At 36.3% G+C, this 19,959-nt stretch overlaps 1 protein-coding gene, 2 long non-coding RNA genes and 1 pseudogene across 3 annotated transcripts; 3 read left to right on the forward strand and 1 right to left on the reverse strand.

Annotated features, from left to right (window-relative positions):
- Positions 1-899: 899 nt before the first annotated feature.
- LOC146453389 (uncharacterized) lies at positions 900-1,897 on the forward strand (annotated as a pseudogene).
- A 757-nt stretch (positions 1,898-2,654) lies between these two features.
- LOC146453390 (uncharacterized) lies at positions 2,655-6,869 on the forward strand. The gene is made up of 7 exons (XM_085096685.1): positions 2,655-2,830; positions 3,173-3,281; positions 3,845-3,948; positions 4,193-4,308; positions 4,651-4,724; positions 5,774-6,048; positions 6,574-6,869. The coding sequence occupies exons 1-7, from the start codon at positions 2,680-2,682 to the stop codon at positions 6,741-6,743; spliced, it is 999 nt and encodes a 332-aa protein (XP_084952811.1). The 5' UTR covers positions 2,655-2,679; the 3' UTR covers positions 6,744-6,869.
- Positions 6,870-6,877: 8 nt separating this feature from the next.
- LOC146453391 (uncharacterized) lies at positions 6,878-9,579 on the forward strand. Its single transcript, XR_014859508.1, has 4 exons — positions 6,878-7,583; positions 7,895-7,976; positions 8,378-8,538; positions 9,494-9,579. It is a non-coding gene; the product is annotated as an uncharacterized LOC146453391 (long non-coding RNA).
- Positions 9,580-17,327: 7,748 nt separating this feature from the next.
- On the reverse strand, positions 17,328-17,688 carry LOC146453392 (uncharacterized). The gene is made up of 2 exons (XR_014859509.1): positions 17,418-17,688; positions 17,328-17,378 (listed from the first exon to the last, which is right to left on the reverse strand). It is a non-coding gene; the product is annotated as an uncharacterized LOC146453392 (long non-coding RNA).
- Positions 17,689-19,959: the final 2,271 nt, after the last annotated feature.

Consider the following 19,959-nt stretch of genomic DNA (forward strand, 5'->3'; position numbering starts at 1 on the left):
AGAGTGGAGTGGATGTAGAAATCCTGTGCGGTTAACAAGATAAGTCCACCAAACGTGGAAAATTGGTAAAGGGATAAGTCTGTTTAAAATAGACAACGATTTCGCGGCACATCTGCTTTCGCTGGAAATGGCAAAGGTCACCAACTGGCTTTGGATGAACTCGCGAGGATTTTCTAGATTTCAATCGTACTGTTTGTTCATATGGAATTCAACTGTCAAAAACGGAGAATTCGACGGACAAACAGCATCAAACATCAGTGTTTTGCTTTGGATGGAAAAAATTGTACAACAGTGAGACGCGAAGCGAATGCGCCAAACCGTGAAACTCTCCCTTCAATGACAAGAGAATCTTTTCATTATTTTAATTTTGTTTTATAAAAGAAAAACGCTCAATGTATGATTGTGATTGTTCATTCTACCCAAGGCTTGGCATCCGTACAGATCGACGTTGTAGTTCAGTTTTCATCTCAGTTAACCCTTTAACCTCTAATATCAAAGAAAAAATTCTCCTATCTTGTCTCGTTACTTTTCTTATAAAAAGTACTGTGGAGATTTTACAGGGCCGTACATAGCGTGGGGGCAGAGGGGGCAGGTGAGCTGCCCCCTCCAGGAAAACTCAATTTGTTTCTAACATCCATGAGAGGACGCAGGTAACTTCTACTGTAAGTATTGCATCACGCTGGGATTTTCCTCTGCGGTTGTTAAAGGCGTTATAATCTTCAAATTCTGCGTTACTCATCTGTCATGTCTTCTGTCGAAGACATCTGGAAAACGTTTTCTTTTAATCTACTTAATAGTATCTCATTTCAGTTTCTTATTTCACGAAGAACAAAAGTTTCTTGTTTCACCTCGTGATCTGACACGTGGCTAGGCAATACGTCGAACAGGAAAAGAAGAAGATGGCGCCGAGGAAGGGATTTACTCCCTTCACTCGGGTCGTCAATCCGAAGGTACTTTCTGTGGGAAAGAATTGATATGTTTTGAGCAAAACTGTTTGTGGCATGAGCCCAAACCAGTATTTTAAAAGAAGCGCGGTGGTTTCAAGTTTTTCGGAAGAATTTGTGCAAGTTGAAATGGGATCCTTGTGGCTTTCCAACGGCGATAGATATCGTGGAAAAGCTAGTTCTGACTTGGAAACTGTGGCTTCATCGCTGGGTTTGCTGGCTGTGATATTGCGCCAAAGTCAGGATAAAAGCTCACTGCAAAAAGATGAATCGTTAATCCGTTTAAAAGAGTTTGTGAACTCTCTAGATTTTAGCTCCATAACCACCGAGGGAGAAGGTATTCAAGAAGCCTCGAATGACCGTCCGCGGGCAGCTCGTCGTTTGGCCATGCCGTCAACACCGGTGCCAAATGTAAGCGACACGAACACCACTGGCGGCATATCCAATCTTGCTCTAGTTAAGACACCGTCTTCTAGCGGCGTTAAAGGTGTTTTTGTGAAGAGTTCGCCAAATCTAAAGGAAATTTCGGAAAGCACCGATCTGGACACGCCGGAGAAATCACTGATGGTCGAAAAACGCGCTAAAACAGTCATCAGCGATATTAACGAAGTCTGCAGCAAGCACAGGGAATCTCTTTCAACCGTGCTTTCTTACATGTGTGTTTCTGGTGACGAAGATGCAACGGCCATTCTAAATGACGTTGTAGAATTGTAGAACAGGTCTCCGTCAAGAAAGGAGTCAAGAGAGCTGTGGAAGATTTGGTGGGAGAGGACACGTATGTGAAGTACGTGGAAAGTTTGCGGGTTCCCGATTGGGTATTGCTTTACTTCAAAACCAAAGGAAGGATTTCAGGCAACACCTGGCAATCCGTTATAAACATAACGAAGCTTGGAAGAACTGGGGTAAGTTTACCAACATTGTTTTTTTCACCTATAAATAATAACTGGAGTTGAGGGAATTGGGAGCCGTTTTTGGGGATGTCACGCAACGCTCTTTGAAAAAAAATTGCTGCAGGTCACATTTCACAGGTCACAGGCACAGGTCACTGTTTTATTGATTGGTGATAAACTTAACAGTTTCTCCTCAATTTTGGATGGTGATTAAAATTAGGAGGCACTTTTGGCCTTCTTTATTATTTTATGCCCTGTGGAATGTGACCAGTATTTAGCCCGACTACATACATACCTACCTACCTACCTACCTACCCGCATGCATGCATGTATGCACATGCATGCATGCATGCATGCATACATACATACATACATACATACATACTTTATTCTGCTAAAAAGCTGATTTGGGCCTACAAACTAAAGTATAGAAACAAAATTTAGATAAAACCACTGCAAAGGAGACCACACCACACTGTTAAACTTTTTGTGAATCAGCTGTACATGTTCACTTTGCATAAAGCTTGCATACAAATGGAATGAGCCATGTGCCATCTTACCCTTTCTTTCTCTTGTTTTGCTGATAAAGATTAATTTGAAGGCAAAACAGAAGATTGTTTCATGTTTGGATTCCAGTGATTTCCAAAATGCAACCTAATATCTGCTTAGTAATGAAGATGAACTATTGACTAAAATTGGAAAATCAGGTCAGCAGGCTTGACCTAAGTTAATCAATTTCCTTGTTATCTTTTACCTTTTAGAAATCTTCTGACATCCCTGTTCTTCATAACACAAATCAAATGAAAGCAATCAAGAAAGAAATCTTCGGTGTCTGCCGGGACTACATGGGTGTAAAAAGAGTGGCCCTTCCTTTAAAAGGATTTGCAGTCGATATAGTCCCTGTGCTTGAACTGCTCATCAGGGAACAAAGACTGCACAAAATGGATTCACCAGTTTTACAACTTATGTTGAAAATAGATGGAAGACCATTCTGGGGTAATGATTTTTCTATATATATTTTTTTTCTCTTGTTTCATTTCTACTCCTTATTAATCTGGTATCTCTTGTTTGGTAATTGTACATTGTAACTTAAATATTGCAAAACATTTCCCAACCTTTGCAAACTATTTGATTTTAGAAAATAAACATTTGTACTGACCTAGCTGAATGACTAATTTATTGACTGCCTTAGTAAATCAAAGTACAAACAACAGGTTACTATTTAAGAAGTAATTATTAATACATCAACAGATTCATTAGATGTCGGGCATTAAGTTGTTAAATTTGTATATTGTATCAATAATTAAAATCATGTTCCAATTTGTCATCGATCAACAGGTAGAGATCAAATATTGATTGGACTTGTTCCCCGTGTTTGTCCAGTGAATTCTGCACAAAGTGCGAAGTCTGTGTACCCTTTGGCTATCGCAAACTGTAAAGAGAACAGGTATGTGATATAGTTCTTCCTATCTATATTTAACCCATAATATACTTGCATATAGTAAATTATCCAGTTCACCATTATGCTAGCCATCAAATGCACACCTTGGGCTTTTAATTTTTGAAACATTTTTCTTTGTGCCCACATACAATATGTAAATTAAAGATGACAAGTAATGTTCTGCATTTCAGTGGAAATTACAACTTGTTTTGGTTGTAAGGCTGTCTCTTTCTGTGGCGTTAGGAAAAGTTCCCATGTAACAGGGGTCTGCACTTATAGACTAACGTGACAGTGATCCAGGGTCATTACTCTGTTGGCTGAGTAGTAGGTTCTAGCCTAAAAGTAGTTGGTACCTGCATGAGCTTACAGTAAGCAGCAAGGTAAGGTGGGCCATGTTTGTGTATATGTATATTATAGCAGAATAGTTATCACAGCATCTAGAAGTTACAGTGAACTTACCAGCTTGTTTTGATGATTTTACCCATGACTGATCCTTTTTTAATTATTTTACTTAAATTAAATTTACATAATAGTCTACATGTATATTTGTTTGTTTTATTTACATTCAGGGAAAATCTGAAGATTCTTTTAGAGGATGTGAATGCTCAAAAGAAACGTTTGAAGGAGGAAGGCATTTTAGTTGATGGGAAGCATTTTAGTGTTGAATTTGTTGGTAAGATTCATATTTCATTAACTAGTGTTTGCTTATATCCAATGTTACATTACTTTTATTGACCACCAGCTCAAAATCAGTGACTATATGAATACCTTACAACAGCAATATCATATTATAGATAAGATATCTACTTCAGTGAAGGGAAAATTTCCACTGGGAATATATCCACCCTAATGCCACAGAATATTTTTACTGATTTTTCATTGCTTAAATTTTTTCTTCTCATATTGTTACTTTTCAGTTACTTTGGATTACAAGACTCTGCTTCTTCTCCTTGTCAAGAAGGATGACAGTAAATTTTGCCTTGGGGGACGTGGAATTGATAAAGAGTTTTGCTTTATTTGTGATGCAATCAGGGTGAGTGTTTGGAAAGGATTTCTTCATGGTCACAAGTTAATGAATGGGTTGATTAGTGTACATGTACCTCTGTAACACCTCAATCATGTATCTTTATGTATTTGAGAAAGAGAATCTTCTCTAAAACGCTTTCCACAACTTTCTGCAACATATCTACATATGTTTATATGTGTATCTAAAAGTTTTCTTTCTTGTACTGTCTATTTTCTCAATGAAACAACAATTGTTTATAAGTTTTGAATGTCTTTTCGTACATTGTATTTTAAATTCACTGAACATAATTATGTAATGCACACCAAAGAGGTCTTGACAATAGGGTTCACGAAATCAAAATATTTTTAGGGCTGCTCTTGTCATGATGTGGCACCAGATGAGACTTGTGTGGATTGTCTACGCAGCAAAGCAAATATTGGAAGGTATATACAAAGACCATTGTGTGCATTTGCACTGTTATCTTTCCCAGAAACATTGCTTTGCTTGTATAAAAAAAAGCTGCTTTCAAGCTGTGGATGTAGTTGTTAGTAGGGTTGCAACGATACAACAACAACAATAACAACAATTTATTTTTAGAGAAACTTAACCCAAAATTAGCAAGGGCTATTTGAGGTGGGTAGCATTGATATTTGCTTACACACTCAAAAGGAACGAGCAGAGCTTAGAAAATTGCGGCCATCTTGGTCAACTCACTGCTGACCGAACTTGACCTGCAAACTCGATGAAAGTGCCACGATATGATACTAAACGATACATAATCAATACACTAAATTGCATGTGACAAATGACCAACTGATCTTACTAGTTAACTCATTGGAATCACGCCTACGTTTATTTGTCCACTATCTTGAATAATACGTAGTATGCGAATGCTTTGCAAAAAGGATGGATTTTGCTTCTCCATGATTTTGTTTCGTAAGTCAGTATACAATGGCTAAAATGACCAACTTGGGTAAGGACTGATAAAATACAACAATTTTTGATTGCTTATACAGAACACTTCATATTTTGTCGTAATACCCTGATATGCTGTTTAAATATCAATATTCTCTTGACAAGAAATATCATGGTGTACCGGTGTACCATTGCAGCCCTGGTGGTTAGAATGCCAAACTTCAGCTTAGGTACAATTTAATTATAAGGCAGCTGTTCTTTGTCCAATACACCAATCATTTTCCTCTGTTCATATGTTTCCTTGTGTAGATTGTGTCTATGGTTTTTGTTTATTTTTCTCGGACCAGTGCTTTAGTTATCTGACCCTAAAAGTAATTTTGAAACCCCAGTTGAGTGATGGGACCTCAAAAGAATTCAACATGTAATATAATGCAGAGGGTATTCCTTCTCTGGGCAAGCATTCCATTCATAAACGTGCTACAGAAACAACATTCGAGTGTTGATCACCATTTTGAGCTTTTTCAGGTAACTTATAGTAAGTTAGATCACTTATCACTTTATTTATATTTGTCTTTAGGTCAACTGGTATTAGGGACGATTTGCTATTTCTGTTGGATGAGGATCTGAGTCATATTCAGCTGTGCGCATTGCATATGGAAATGCGGAACACGGAGCAGCTTTTGGCTTCTATTGGTCTCCTTGCATACAAAATCGACTCATTAAAGGAGGCCAATGCTGCCCTTAAATATTATGGTCCTGAGTCCTTCCATGGAGACCGGATATCAGTAAAAAAGAAGGCCGAGCAGCAGTCTGCTATTTCCAGACATAACATTCATGTTAGTTCGATGGCAGGTCAGTCCAGTGTTGATTATTGAAGTTTGGAGTGTCCTAAGAATTGAAGGTTGTTAAGGATAATTCATGTTTAGTAATTACACTGTCTAAAGGATGTCATGCACTTGAATGGAAAGCTTAGTTTCTGTTAAGAATCAAACATACATGTATATGTCTATCCACACACCAGGTAAAAGCGCCAACCACTGAGCTGCTGAGAGACCACTGACAAGATAGAGCTTTTGTTAATAAGACACTGTATAATTGTGTGACTGTATTATTTATTGTTTGTAGACTTTTCCAGTTTCTCTCTCACTGTAATGTACATTTATGACGTTAAATATAGAGTGTTGACGATATACATTAATTACATTGTGGTCTGTGTGATAAGCAACTGCCAACCAGACTACATTATTTACTTTTTGGATTATAGACAGACGTTAATTATTTAATTTAATGAGAAACCCTTTTGTAATTTTAAGTAATACCACGTACTCATGTGGGAATACCATTAAATAAATTGTTTTTGTTGTTGTTGTTTTGTAGGTCCAACTGAGTTTGAAATACTTCAAAACCTTGAAGACATTGCCGAGCAAGCACTTCCCTTGGAAAAACTGAAAAAGCCTTACACTGACCTCAACACTGCAAAGAACCTGATATTAAACAGAGTAACCTTTTGCCAATCCCGTGTTGATGTAAGCATATGTCATAATTAATAAGTCACAGAAAAAACAAGGCAGAGTAGGTTTGTCCTTCAGGTGGTGTGACCAAGAGTAATGATAACAAAAAAACTTCACTTTTTTTTTCTTCCATACTAATACTAATCATGCTACCAGGTTGCACGTAATATTAACTGAACTGGTGGGTGTCGCACCTGAGACAGTTCAGTGTAATTTAAATACTAATCATGTTGCCAGCTTGCACTTAATGATTATAAACTGAACTGGTGGGTGTCACACCAGAGACAGCTCAGTGTAATTTAAATACTAATCATGTTGCCAGCTTGCACTTAATAATTATAAACTGAACTGGTGGGTGTCACACCTGAGACAGTTCTGTGTAATTTAAATACTAATCATGCTACCAGCTATAGCTAGCACTTAATATTAACTGAACTGGTGGGTGTCACACCTGAGACAGTTCAGTGTAATTTAAATACTAATCATGTCGCCAGCTAGCACTTAATATTAACTGAACTGGTGGGTGTCACACCTGAGACAGTTCAGTGTAATTTAAATACTAATCATGTCGCCAGCTAGCACTTAATATTAACTGAACTGGTGGGTGTCAAATACTTGTCAAATACTAATCATGCTGGCAGCTTAAAATGCACTTAATATTGTTTTCCATCTAAGGTGGTGGGTGACACATTAGCTTATTCACTTCATTGGAAAGTGCTAATGATGCTTACAGCTATCATTTGGTTATGACTCTTAGTTTATTGGATTATTGTACTTTATTTTTTTTTATTGTGAGTGTTCATTTCAGTGTTATTTAGTGAATTCTCCAGCGCCCAGATGATTCGTCGGAGTGCGCTTGGTTGATCAAGTAACAATGTGAGTGACAATAACCACTTAACTTACTTTTATGAGTATGGTAATAGTAACTTATATTACTTCATTGGTACCAGACGGTTGGCACAGTGCATCATTAAAAAGCTCTGTTATTGAAATAGCTTCCTTCCTGTTATCTGTTCGTTTGCTCATCATGTAAGTAAAGGCACAAAATCAGGAAATATTATTACAATTATTATTTGTTTTTAGTCATACAATTTGGAATTCTTACAAAGCTATGTATGCAGTATATTGAAACTATGTATCTAATTATATATCAACTAATTTTATGTTTTTACTAATTTTTGTTTTAGTATTTTGAGGATGTCCTCAGTTCTGGTCAGTTTATTAGGGACTTTGGTACTTGTACAGAAGTACAAAATCTGGAAGGATCAGGTGCGGTTATATACAGTGGTTAGCAAGCAAATATCACTTCTCATATACAAGACACCTTGGCTGTCATCTTCATACATAATTATGCTATATCTTGTTACAACGCACGCATTTTATGCAAACAATATTGCCGCTCTAAACATTTTATTATTATAATTTTAATTATTGTTGTTGTTTTATTATTATTATTGTTATGATTGTTCAATCAGTCTTAAAAACTAATTACTGTTCCATAAGATCTCCATACTGCTAATTTCAATTAGCGTTGGTTTGTCTTTGGAATTTTCCAGTGAACCTCAGTATCCATCAGAGGGTAGGGTATAGATATTTTCACGAACTGTACACTGAGTACAATAAATTGTAATCAGAAAATTATTAATTACAATTTCTTTGTGCCATTAAAGTTGTTAAGGATGATATGGAGGAAAGGCTTCAAGAATGGAAGAGGTAGCAAGATGACCTGTCTGACATTTTTAGAAAGTTATGCCAGTGTCGAAAGAACACTTTGCACAATGGGGGCGTTATTGAGCATGTTGCAAAAAAGCAGCTGGAATTTTTAAAGAAGGTAAATATGTGAATCATCTCTGGTTCCATGTGCAATCACTGATTACAGCTGTTTACATGATGGTGTGTATTATAAACAGAAAATTGCATGTTTATGGTGCTGAAGTTACTAATTAAAGTGTTATACATAAATAGACATCGAGGTTAATAAGTGAAAATTCATTTTAACTGCATTTTATGAAAGAGAGCTCTTACTTAATTTAGTGTGTTCTGATTTCTTGGGATCACATGTATATTAAAACAAACTGGAAAGCGTCATATATTCTTCTTTGTTTGCCCATGCACACGTATACCATTTGGGATCAATTGTCAGGGCTTACATGTACAGTACATTATCAGGCAAGGCCTTGCATGCACTGTCAATTAAGGTAAACAAACTGACAGGTGTTTTGTGTCATGTAGAAATTTCATGTAATTGGTAAACTTTGGTGCCAAGTCATGGAGGCAAGGGGCAATTTAATGTCCTTTCTACATGTATGATATGAAAAGCAAAATGCAGGTGACCTGACAGAAGTTCAGACATCAAACTCAGTCAAAGTGCATGTACTTATATTTAGAAGCTATATCCTTGTTGACTGATCTCAACCCCAATTATTCACATACTATGGACAAGGATGAGTGTAGCTTCACTGGGACACACACACTAACAAAGCACACTGATGACTGAGTTTGTTAATGGTCAAATCAACTTGTCCAATGCTCAGAACAGTCCAGTTACAACCATTGGATGTGTTGTCAGAGGTACATGTACTTCTAAATATACCTACAAATACTGGTATGTTAGACTGAAGCTACAGCTGTATTCTTGAAGGACTCTACGTTAAATCTATCAGTCAGCTTAATCATCATTAATAGTCTTTCAGAGAGTTGGATGGACTTACATGTAACATGTCACATTTAACTTTTGGGCTTCTTGGTTCTTAACAATGAAAATGACTTAATTTCTGCAATTTCAGGTTTGCCGAGAATGGAAAGAGATTGCTTTTGTGACAAGGTCGAAAGTGTTCAAGGAGTCTGAACAAAGTGAAATTGACTTATTTGATGTTAAGGTTTGTTCTGAGTCTGGTTATAAATGTACATCATGAGTATCAATAGATTTTATTATTTCTATGTTGTATGACAAATTTACACATATTCAAATTGCAGACTTAACTTTGTTAATTTATCTGCCAGAGCATTTTGTTTGATCATGTTGGAAAAAGACAAATGTTCATGGGCTGTTGTCTAGTAAATAACTATTAAACGTTTTATTTTGCAGTATTCATTATTTTGATTATATAGCCATCAAATTAGCGGTATTAATTATGTCTCTTTATTGTTCTTTGAAATCTAGTGCAAAGAATGGGGATTCATGTTAAAAGAACTGTTTGGCAGTAGCCTAGGTACAAGCGATTATGGACACCTGACAGTTGAACATGCCCCAATGCTGATGAGAAGGTTTTTGTCAATGACTGAATATAGCCAACAAGGATTTGAGGCCTCCCACAAGGATCAGCGCCAGTTGTGGTTGAAGGCCTCAAGCCACGACCGACACGGGGAATCCTCTTCCAGTAAGATTACTTATTTTATGTTTTAGTTAAAGGCAGTAGTGAATTTGTTAATTATATATATTGTTATTTTACAGAACTAATCATCCAACCACATGTACCAAAAGACTTAACAACACAAAGTGCTGTACATAAGTAATATAAGGTCTTTCTTCATAGAAAGACAATAGTCACTGTAAAATGTACTTAACCCATTGTTACATGCAGAGCAGATTTTGCATACTTAATTGGATTCATGACACTTGTTATCTTGCTGTATCAGTGGCCAGTGCAACAATACAAGCAAGCCTCATTTGTGTCCAATGGAGTCGATGTAATACCCCAATGTTGAGCTGATAATTATTAAGTAATTATATTATTATTTAAATTAGGCCTCATAAGCCAGTTTTGCTGTGTTCCAGTTCATGGAATTAGCAGTCCATAGATTTCTTAATAAAGAAGGAAGGAGTTGTTGTTTGGGAAAAGGTATGCGTTTTGAAATACTCTGGTGGTGTTTTTGTTTCACAGTTGACCAGATGATGGTACATTTTTATGCTGAAAAGTTGCTGTTTTTGAGATACTGTATCAGAGAAGCTCTGAATGTGATAAGAGGTAACCAAAATTTGTGTTGTAGGGCAAAAGGAAATTCAATCTAGTTTAATTCTCAATTATTTCTCTTAACTTTAATAATTCATGATCCAATTAAGATTAGGTTTATACGAAATTTAGGTTGTATAATTTATAAAACAAAAAAGAAAAAAGGGAGCAACATATTTTTAATTTGCAAACTTCATCATCAGTTACAGAATGTTGGAAAAACCATTTATTTAGGACTATCTAACAACTAAGCAAAACATCCATAATTCAGGACACAATGATTTTAGCCTAGATTAAATCTTTTGTCTCCTACACCTAAATATTTATTATCATGAGAGGCAAAGCAAATTCCCACACTAGGATGAACTCATTATAACCTTAATTTCACTTTGACCAGCAACAGCTGCAGTGTTGATACATTCATGAGCCTAATTTAACAGTTCAAAACTTTTAACCGACCCCTGGCTGTTATTGTTTAATCACCAATTTAGTTTTTGGGGTATCATCAGCTGTAAGAACAGATTTTTGTCAAACTCAATTAATATAGGGAAATTAAATGTTGGATTTTCCATGCGAAGTATTGTAGCAGGCAGTGTGTTCTTTCTTTAAGGTAAAAGCAGTGAACAGCAAAGAAGTTACCCATTTTATTTTCGTGGCTGTGGCTGGAAGCTAAAGGACATGGCTTGGGACATTGATGAAGTTCTATGGATCAGGCTCATGGATAAACTGATGACCATGATGCTTGGTGGTGATTTTCTGAACTATGGCTTTGACAAAAAAAAGATATGCCATGTGACAGATGAGTGCAAGCCAGCATTTATCTACAAGAGGGAAGATTGGCTGAAGGAATATGCACGTATGGTCAGTTCAGATGACATGGATATGGAGGATGTAGAAGAAGGTTTGTTTTTCGTCACGCTTTATTTTAATGAACAAACAAATTTTGTATCTTTCAACGAGCTACTGTATTAAGCAAAGACGCATCAATGGCTGCTGGTAGTATTCAAACCAAGACAAATCTGTACATGTTTTCAATCAAAGTCAGATACTGTTTTGAACACCATGACTTATCAGTTATGCATAGTATGTTTTATGTACATTGCTTTAATTGGCTGAAGTTGGTTGAATCTTTCAACGAGCTACTGTATTAAGCAAAGATGCATCAATGGCTGCTGGCAGTATTCAAACCAAGACAAATCTGTACATGGTTTCAATCAAAGTCAGATACTGTTTTGAACACCATGACTTATCAGTTATGCATAGTATGTTTTATGTACATTGCTTTAATTGGCTGAAGTGATAGGAAATGTCTGTGTTGTAAATAGTTGTAGATAAACAACTTCATATCAATATATTACATTTCTTGAGTAAAGTATATGTACACGGTTATCCGTTCTTTAACCTTCACTTCACAGAACATGTAGATGAGTCATTGCAGACTTTGATTTATTCTGTGCCAGAAGATCCCATACGAGTAGACAAAAATCACAGTACAGGTAATAAAAGGATGGTTTTAGAATTTCTAGTACAGTACATGCAAAACTAGCATATTCACTCAAATAGAGGCAAACCATTTTTATCGCTTCCTCGAAGAACATAACTAAGTGACGAGAAGGAATTTGCAGATAAAAGATTTTGCATAAAGAGGACCATAGCAATCAAGTATCTGAAAAGCATGCTTAGAATCTTTGCTGAACTTTTTGCGACTCTAACCCAGAGTCTGAGAATGTATTTTTTTCCTGCATATAAAAGAAAATACAGATACCAGCAGTGACCTGGGTGTCAGACCTTCAAGTGAGGACAGACAACCATGCAGTCAAGTTGATCTGGACAGGTTTGTTTAAGATACTTCAGTGAGATTTTTTCTTGTGACTGTGCGCTGTATCAAGGTTCAGATAAATCTTTGAATTTTGAGAAAATGGCTAGTAAATTATTTTAAGCAAATTAAGTGTTTCGAGATTGAATACAACCTGGAATGCTAACGATTTATAACTGTAACATTTTTTTGACAAAATTATACATTGCCACTCAAAAGTACGAGGATACAAACATTCCATTTTAAGAAACAGAGAGTTTTCAGAATCATTTAACGAGTCCTCAAGGGGAAAGCAAAGCGGTGCCGTCCAGCACAGTGATGGAAAATATTGTATGCAAATAATTAACATCTAGTTTTTTCTTGTGCAATTTTGGATTAAATGAGCACTCATAAATTTTTCAAATACAGAAATCCTTGTGCTCATTTATTCCAAAATTGCACTTGAAATCATTTGATAACTGGTAAGAATTGCACTGTTGAAAGCCAATCAGATTGCAAGGATCACCAGTGATTTCAAAATGAGTATAATAAATAAAATATTTAATAACCAGGCCACAATTCGCTAGGATTACCTCACATAGCTAGGGTACAATAAAAGATAATTGATAAAGAAAACATAATGGCAAAAAAAATGCTTTCTGTGCTCCCTTACACAATGAAGTGAATTGGTCTATGTAGAGTGAGCTTGTACAGTAGAGTTCCCAAAACTCAAACATTATTCTTTTAACTTGAGCTGCATTTGGTTCTTACTACTAGTGTTGTTGCTGTGTTTCCTCCACGACCCTCTGTGCCAAAAATTAGCATTCTACAAATGGATGTTGACACTTTAGTCGACGGACAGGAACTCAATGATTCCATTGTGGATTTTTTCATGATGTAAGCTGTGTGTCTGTATTTAAATATTGGTTAATGTTATGTTATGGGTTTATCAGTAAGTTATAGTCATTTTTAACAGAAATCTACCACAGAAAGGAAACAAAATGACCTTTGACTTCATTGTAGACAAAGGTCATTGTGTCATTTTTGTTGATGAAGTCATTATAGTTCAATGACTCTTTTTAAATGCAAATCGTTCACTTCCTTTACATGTATGTCCATTAGGGAAACAAATTATGTTGAAAGGTTTAACTGTAAACTAATGATAATGATGGCAACATTTTTTTCGGTCTGTTTCAACCTGATAATTTGTTTGAATTTGTAGTAAGACAATTTTATTTTTTCTGGAGAAAAAACCCTCACACCTCCAACTTGGAAATTGCATAGCCATTTCTGAGTTAAAAAGAGACCATTAATTTTGGGTTACCTATTAAGAATACTTTCTTTTATTTTTTTCTGAAGGTATGCAGTGTACTCAATGGACCATGATGTTGACAGCTTCCATGTATTTAGTTCTTTTTTTTACACAAGACTGTCAGAAAGGAAACAGAATGGTCAGCACTTTGTACTACCCAGATATTGAAGTGTTTGCTCGTCACATTCAGACAATTAAATAGGTGACTAGTATTTGAATCCAGCAGTATTTCTAATGGCAATAAGACCTGATCAGAGACTAAATGAATGAATGTGTTAAATTCAGAGTTACTGAGGGACAACTTTAGTTCTCAGTCTCAAGTATGGCACAGGCTGTCTGCAGAAGCAGACCTCGTGATCACCAGGCAATGGAAGAAATGCATGACTGTAAACCTGCAGTTATATTTATGACGAACCAAACAGTAGAAGTGTCACTCCACTCAATGGTTTTATTTCCTTTTTGATATCTTTCTTAGTGCTGAAGAACGTTACCGTGGGGCTGCTTCTTTTACAAGGAAAGTGGACATCTTTGAAAAGGATTTCATTTTCATACCTGTTTGTAGAAGGTTTGTGAGTTGTATTTGATTGTCATATGTAACTATTTTCGAGAACCAACATTGATAGTCTAGTTGGTGTATGACCTCGCAAAACTGGAAGGCAGACTGGTCATGGGCAGGGACTAGTAACGTTGTTTGAGCGTGGCTTAGTTTCTAAATATAGTCAGCTCCTGAACCCATCTTTGACAGCCCTTTGTCAGACCCGTCTAAAGAATTCGAGTAAAACCTCACACTTTTGCTGAAACTTTCATAACTTTCCTTTTTCATTTATTTTAGTGGCCACTGGTTCCTGGCTTTGGTTCATAACCTCCCATCCCTGCACGACAAAGGGTGAGAATTAACTGAATAATCATCTTCCCATACTTTTAGATATTTGAATGCGAGGCTTAATTTTTTGCTCAGTTGGGAATGTGGCTATGCCAGTATGGGAAATTTGAAATTCTTTTTTTTTTTTTTTTTCATAAATATGTAGTTGTTATGTTTGCAAGATATGTAGCCACAATACATTGTAGTACTTAATCTGATTTTGTCCATTTTCCTTTATAGGGCACCAATCTTCATGATTGATTCAATTGTTTGGGGTTCTGAGGACACTCTTTATGATACTCCTTCTTCAAGAGAGCAGGAAGCTCAACTGATTCGAAGGTTACTGAATAAAAGTTAAAACTTAAAGTGTAGGATAGCTTAGAGAGTTGCAAAATTACTTAGTTATTTATAATTGCTTAAGCTTTGTGTCCCCAAATTATTATGGGTTTTTCCCAGGCTAGGTAACATTGACACATAAATATAATTTCTGTCTATCTATCTTGCTTAGGAAGATGTAAATTTAGTAGAATGATACATATGAACTCATTATACTGTGATTTAAAGTTTCATTAGATGTCACTGGCTTGCAACAAGAGGGATTGGAGATTCCACAGAACCTGAATTCAGTGTCAAAACCATGCCACTATTTTACCCAAAGGTAAGATGTACATTAATTTGTGTTCATAGTCCCATAGGGAAGGCATCTGGTAGATGATTAGATGATTTTAATTTCATACATCCTAGGTTCTTTTGGCTTTGTCTTTTTGTTTTTCACTAACCAAGTTTGTGCCACATGGAAAGAGCTACATACTGATCCAATGGTGCAGTCCGTACGAAAATTTACAGCCTGACACGGCGAGAATCCGGCCTGATTCTGACCATAAAGTCATTTTTGCGGCGTAAATTGAACGAGACAAAGCGAGACACCAGATTTGTCTCGCTGCAGCAGTAGAACGAGACATTTGTCTTGCCATGTTCAGAGCGATAATATGGCCAGAGATTAGCGTGATCGAGCGAGACTGGTTTTACGCCGTTTACGCGGTGAACGTGACATTTGCTAGGCTGTGTTATGGCCGAGAATGGAACGATACATCAACATGATAGTTAAAAAAATATTTACCTCCTCTGGGTTTGTAGACCATGAATTTTGCAATGCACGAATATGGGCGATAATATGGCTGGCTCTGAGCGTGTTCCAAACATGACGAGAAACCAACGTTCGTGAAGATGATCGATTCGCATATTTCGAGGATCTTTTAATACGAGTATTGATACGGCTATAAATTGTTTTTGGCGAAATACTTGACTCCGAGTGCAATTATAACCTACACGAAATAAAATACAATAACGAAAAAAGGGGTAAAATCACGCACTGCTGAAATAACAAACAATTCAAGCAAAGAGATAGTTGATACCTATCGCATGATCAAGAACTCGACTTTCCTGATTGGCTGTTGTTTTGAAATCTTATCCCGTTACGTTAGCGCCGGGCAGTTCAAGTAGGAAAGCTCTGCATTCAAACGTTTGACCGTTTAGCTCCATTTTCTTCAAAATAATCTTTTTGACTGTGTTAGTTTCCGAAGATATGGATGGAATTTTGTATGCTTACGTATACTTTCACAGCGATAAAAAAGTCAGTGTACCAAATTCTCGTTGTACCCTGGCCGGTGGATGAATTGAAAGAGCTTGGTAAAACTGGCGCATTCAAGAGAAGCAAACGGCTTTCCTCGGGATTCATTTATTCTCCATGTGCGTCACAAACGTAAGTATAATGATAAAATGATTGACATACTTTACCTGAATTCCCACTGGATGGAAAACGATTGATTCACGGCTATAAATATGTACATGCAATGTGGGGTTGTTCCGATGATAATGCTGTTTTCAGCGCGCGCTTTTAACGGTTAAACTTGTTTTAGCCATGAATCATTTACATTAGTGCGTGCTCAAATGAAGCTCAAACGGTGTTGATAAAAAGCTGACTAACACTATAGCAGCTCTAAATTATTTCTTTGTTTTCTACGTTGCTTTTCAGAATGCGTGATGTGTTTTTGCAAACCAAAAGGACCGCCCCGTAACCAAAACAAATTTTTAAATTAACTCTTTAGGAATCAAGTTAGCTGTTCAAAACAAAAGCTTCTGGTGCAGCAAGGGAAACAGCATTAAATAAACGGCACACCTTGAGTGACTCTTCTTTTCTTTTATTATATAAATATTTTGGAGGTAACAGAAAAAGGTTTACGGTTAATACCCAGCAAAATACCGCCCGCTACTTGTAAACAACTGAAAGGCGTTTCGCGGCTTATGTACTCGACAGATCGGAGTGAGCTAGAATGAGCTGAGGTATTGTAAAATTATACTCGGTTTGTCTGTCATAATTTTAAAGTCACAATGGCACCAAGTAGGCTAAATCAGTTTTGCTTTTGAATAGCCTTTCGAATAGCCGTGTATTCGTTTCAATTTCCAGTTGTATCGAAGAGTCGCAAACAGAAAACATCGCGGGTAGAGTACACCGCCTAGATCAAAAGATAACTCACATATGTCAGTCCACTTCGTAGTAAACATCCCACTAATTCTGATGTTTCAGTTACCTCAGGAAGTACTATTAAATGCAGAAACGTTTAATTTTGTTAAAATATATTGTAGCCGTAATTTGTAGTGATTGCGTAGATTTATAATAAACGAGTTTTTGACGCGAAGTACGACAGGTAGTTAATGTGTACGTGCTATTTTTATGATCTGGTGTTGCCTTACCTACATTATAATTTAGGCCATAATACTGCCCGACTCTAGCGAGACAAATTCAAGCCATAATTTCAGCGAAACATCAGCAATACAAATGTCTCGCTCCATTCCCGTTCATTTATCGTTCAAAATGTCACGCTCTTGCAAGCCTGATTAGTGTTTGGCTTATGTCTTGCTCATTTGTCTCGGTGGATTCTCGCTCACGTATCGTTCAAAATGTCACGCTCTTGCAAGCCTGATTAGTGTTTGGCTATGTCTCGCTCATTTCTCAGGCCGGAATCTCGCTCGTGTCTCGCTCAGAATTTTCGTACGGGAGGCACCGTTTCCTTTCAATTATCCCTCGTAAAATTGCCCTTCGTCGTAGTTCTTGATTTCATTGAACAGCTTCTGATTGAAGGTGCTGCATGTTTAAAATCAGAACTGAACACGTTTTCTGTTATATTTTTCCTCTTTAGGTACCTCAGCAACAAAACGGGTACGACTGTGGTGTGTTTCTTTTGCTGTTCTTTGAAGAGTTTTTGAGACGCAAGGTGAGTCTTAATAGTGATGTTATAGTTCAATGGAGAATGTTAAGTCACAAATAACAGTTAAGCATGTTTTTTGTTTGTTGACAAAGTTGGCTAAACTATTGCCAGTTTCGAATCAACTTGTCTATCAAAAATAGTAGTCTTTTGTTTACATTTTGCTTTTCATCACTGAAAGATCTGAAGGAAAGTCTTGGTCAATGGTATTTTTGTTAATGACAGGTTTTGTTTTGTTATTTCTTTTCCCAGTTTCCAGTGGACGATCTCTTATCTGACAAGCCCCTGAGATGGTACTGCCAATCATCTGCTCTCCCATTGAGAAAGAAAATAACCAATATTTTGGCTCAATTGGACAATTGATGTGGCTCTTAGTGTAGTGTACACTGTGTTTTAGCATTTTGGTGTGATTCAGGGTTACAGGAAGGCTTTTTTAAAATGCTGCAATGTGAGATTTGTTTTGTGAAAAGAAATAACCAATATTTTGGCTCAGTTGGGCAATTGATGTTGCTCTTGGTGTAATGTACATTATGCAAAAAAAAAAACCACATTTTGTTGTGATTCAGGGTTGCAGTAAGGCCTTGTAAAATGCCTCAATTTGAAATGTGTTTTGAAAAGGAAAAAACAATATTTTGACTCAAATTCCTATTAGTGTAGTGTACACTAAAATGTATTTTGGTGTGGTTCAGGATTACAGTAATGCTTTTTAGAATACTGCAATTGGAAATGTGTTTTGTGGAAGGAAATTACTAATATTTTGACTCAAGTTGCTCTTAGTGTAGTGTACACTGTGTAAAAAAAACATTTTGGTGTGATACAGTATTACATTAAGGATTTTTGGAATACTGCAATTTGAAATGTGTTTTGTGGAAGGAAATTACCAATATTTTGACTCAAATTGCTCTTAGTGTAGTGTACACTGTGTAAAAAAAAAACATTTCGGTGTGATTCAGGATTACAATAAGGCTTTTTAGAATACAACAATTTGAAATTTGTTTTGTGGAAGGAAAAAAACAATATTTTGACTCAAATTTCTCTTAGTGTAGTGCGCACTGTGTATGAGGCCCTATGCGCCACCTTGCCGCAGGGACAAGTGAAGTGAAGTGTGCACTGTTTAAAAAAAGCATTTTGGTGTGATTCAGGATTACAGTAAGGCTTTTTCAAATACCACAATTTGAAATGTGTTTTGTGGAAGGAAATAAGCAATATTTTGACTCAATTGGGCAATTGAAGTTGCTTTTAGTGTAGTGTACATAATGTAAAAAAAAAGCATTTTGGTGTGATTCAGGATTACAGTAAGGCTAAATGTAAAATACCACAATTTGAAATGTGTTTTGTAGAAGAAAATAACCAATATTTTGACTCAATTGGGCAATTGAAGTTGCTTTTAGTGTAGTGTACATAATGTAAAAAAAAAAGAACATTTTGGTGTGATTCAGTGTTACAGAAAGGTGGCTCACATTACTACCAATATTTATAAGTGCTCACCGTTATTAAAAAAGTGGCATCAATTAAATGGCCAATCATTGTTGAACAAGTTGTGAAAACATTTTCCACCAATAGGTTACTTTTGCAACACTATAACCTGTTTTAAACATCCCAACAGCTGTACTTCTAGCTTCAAGTGAATATAAATAAAAAAAAAAACTAGCTCAGTGACCCCCAGTTTTTTGTTGTTGAAAAGTTATAAGCATGTCAAGATCCAACATTTTGCAAACTTAAAAAAAATTGTAGAAGCAGATTCAGAGCCACATTAAATGTTCAAAAATTAATGGTGGCTCTGAATCTGCTCTTACATTTTTTTTTTCAAAAAGTTGTATTTTATTATGCTTGTTATTTCCCTGAAATAAAAATTGGGGTCACCGAGCTCGTTTGTGAGTTATTGTTGCTTGAAGCTAAAATCGGGGGTGTTTTAACAGGTTAAAATGTTGGTATGGTAACCATTTATGACACCAATGATTGGGCATTTATTTGATATCACTATAAAAGTAGAGCGGTTTTCAGTCAATTGAGTGTCGAACGTAAATTGCGTTTGCTTTGGTTTTGCTTTACTTTGCTCTGTGA

The sequence above is a fragment of the Pavona decussata genome, unplaced genomic scaffold (assembly GCF_977016875.1).
Source record: "Pavona decussata unplaced genomic scaffold, jaPavDecu1.1 SCAFFOLD_332, whole genome shotgun sequence".
NCBI lineage: Eukaryota > Metazoa > Cnidaria > Anthozoa > Scleractinia > Agariciidae > Pavona > Pavona decussata.

What these genes read in the sequence shown, in the direction of transcription:
- LOC146453390 (XM_085096685.1), top strand. Translation starts at nt 2,680, where the DNA reads ATGGGTGTAAAAAGAGTGGCCCTTCCTTTAAAAGGATTTGCAGTCGAT. An exon ending in AGATGGAAGACCATTCTGGG is followed by an intron (nt 2,831 to 3,172) that starts GTAATGATTTTT and finishes ATCGATCAACAG; the next exon opens with GTAGAGATCAAATATTGATT. An exon ending in AGCAAAGCAAATATTGGAAG is followed by an intron (nt 4,725 to 5,773) that starts GTATATACAAAG and finishes ATTTGTCTTTAG; the next exon opens with GTCAACTGGTATTAGGGACG.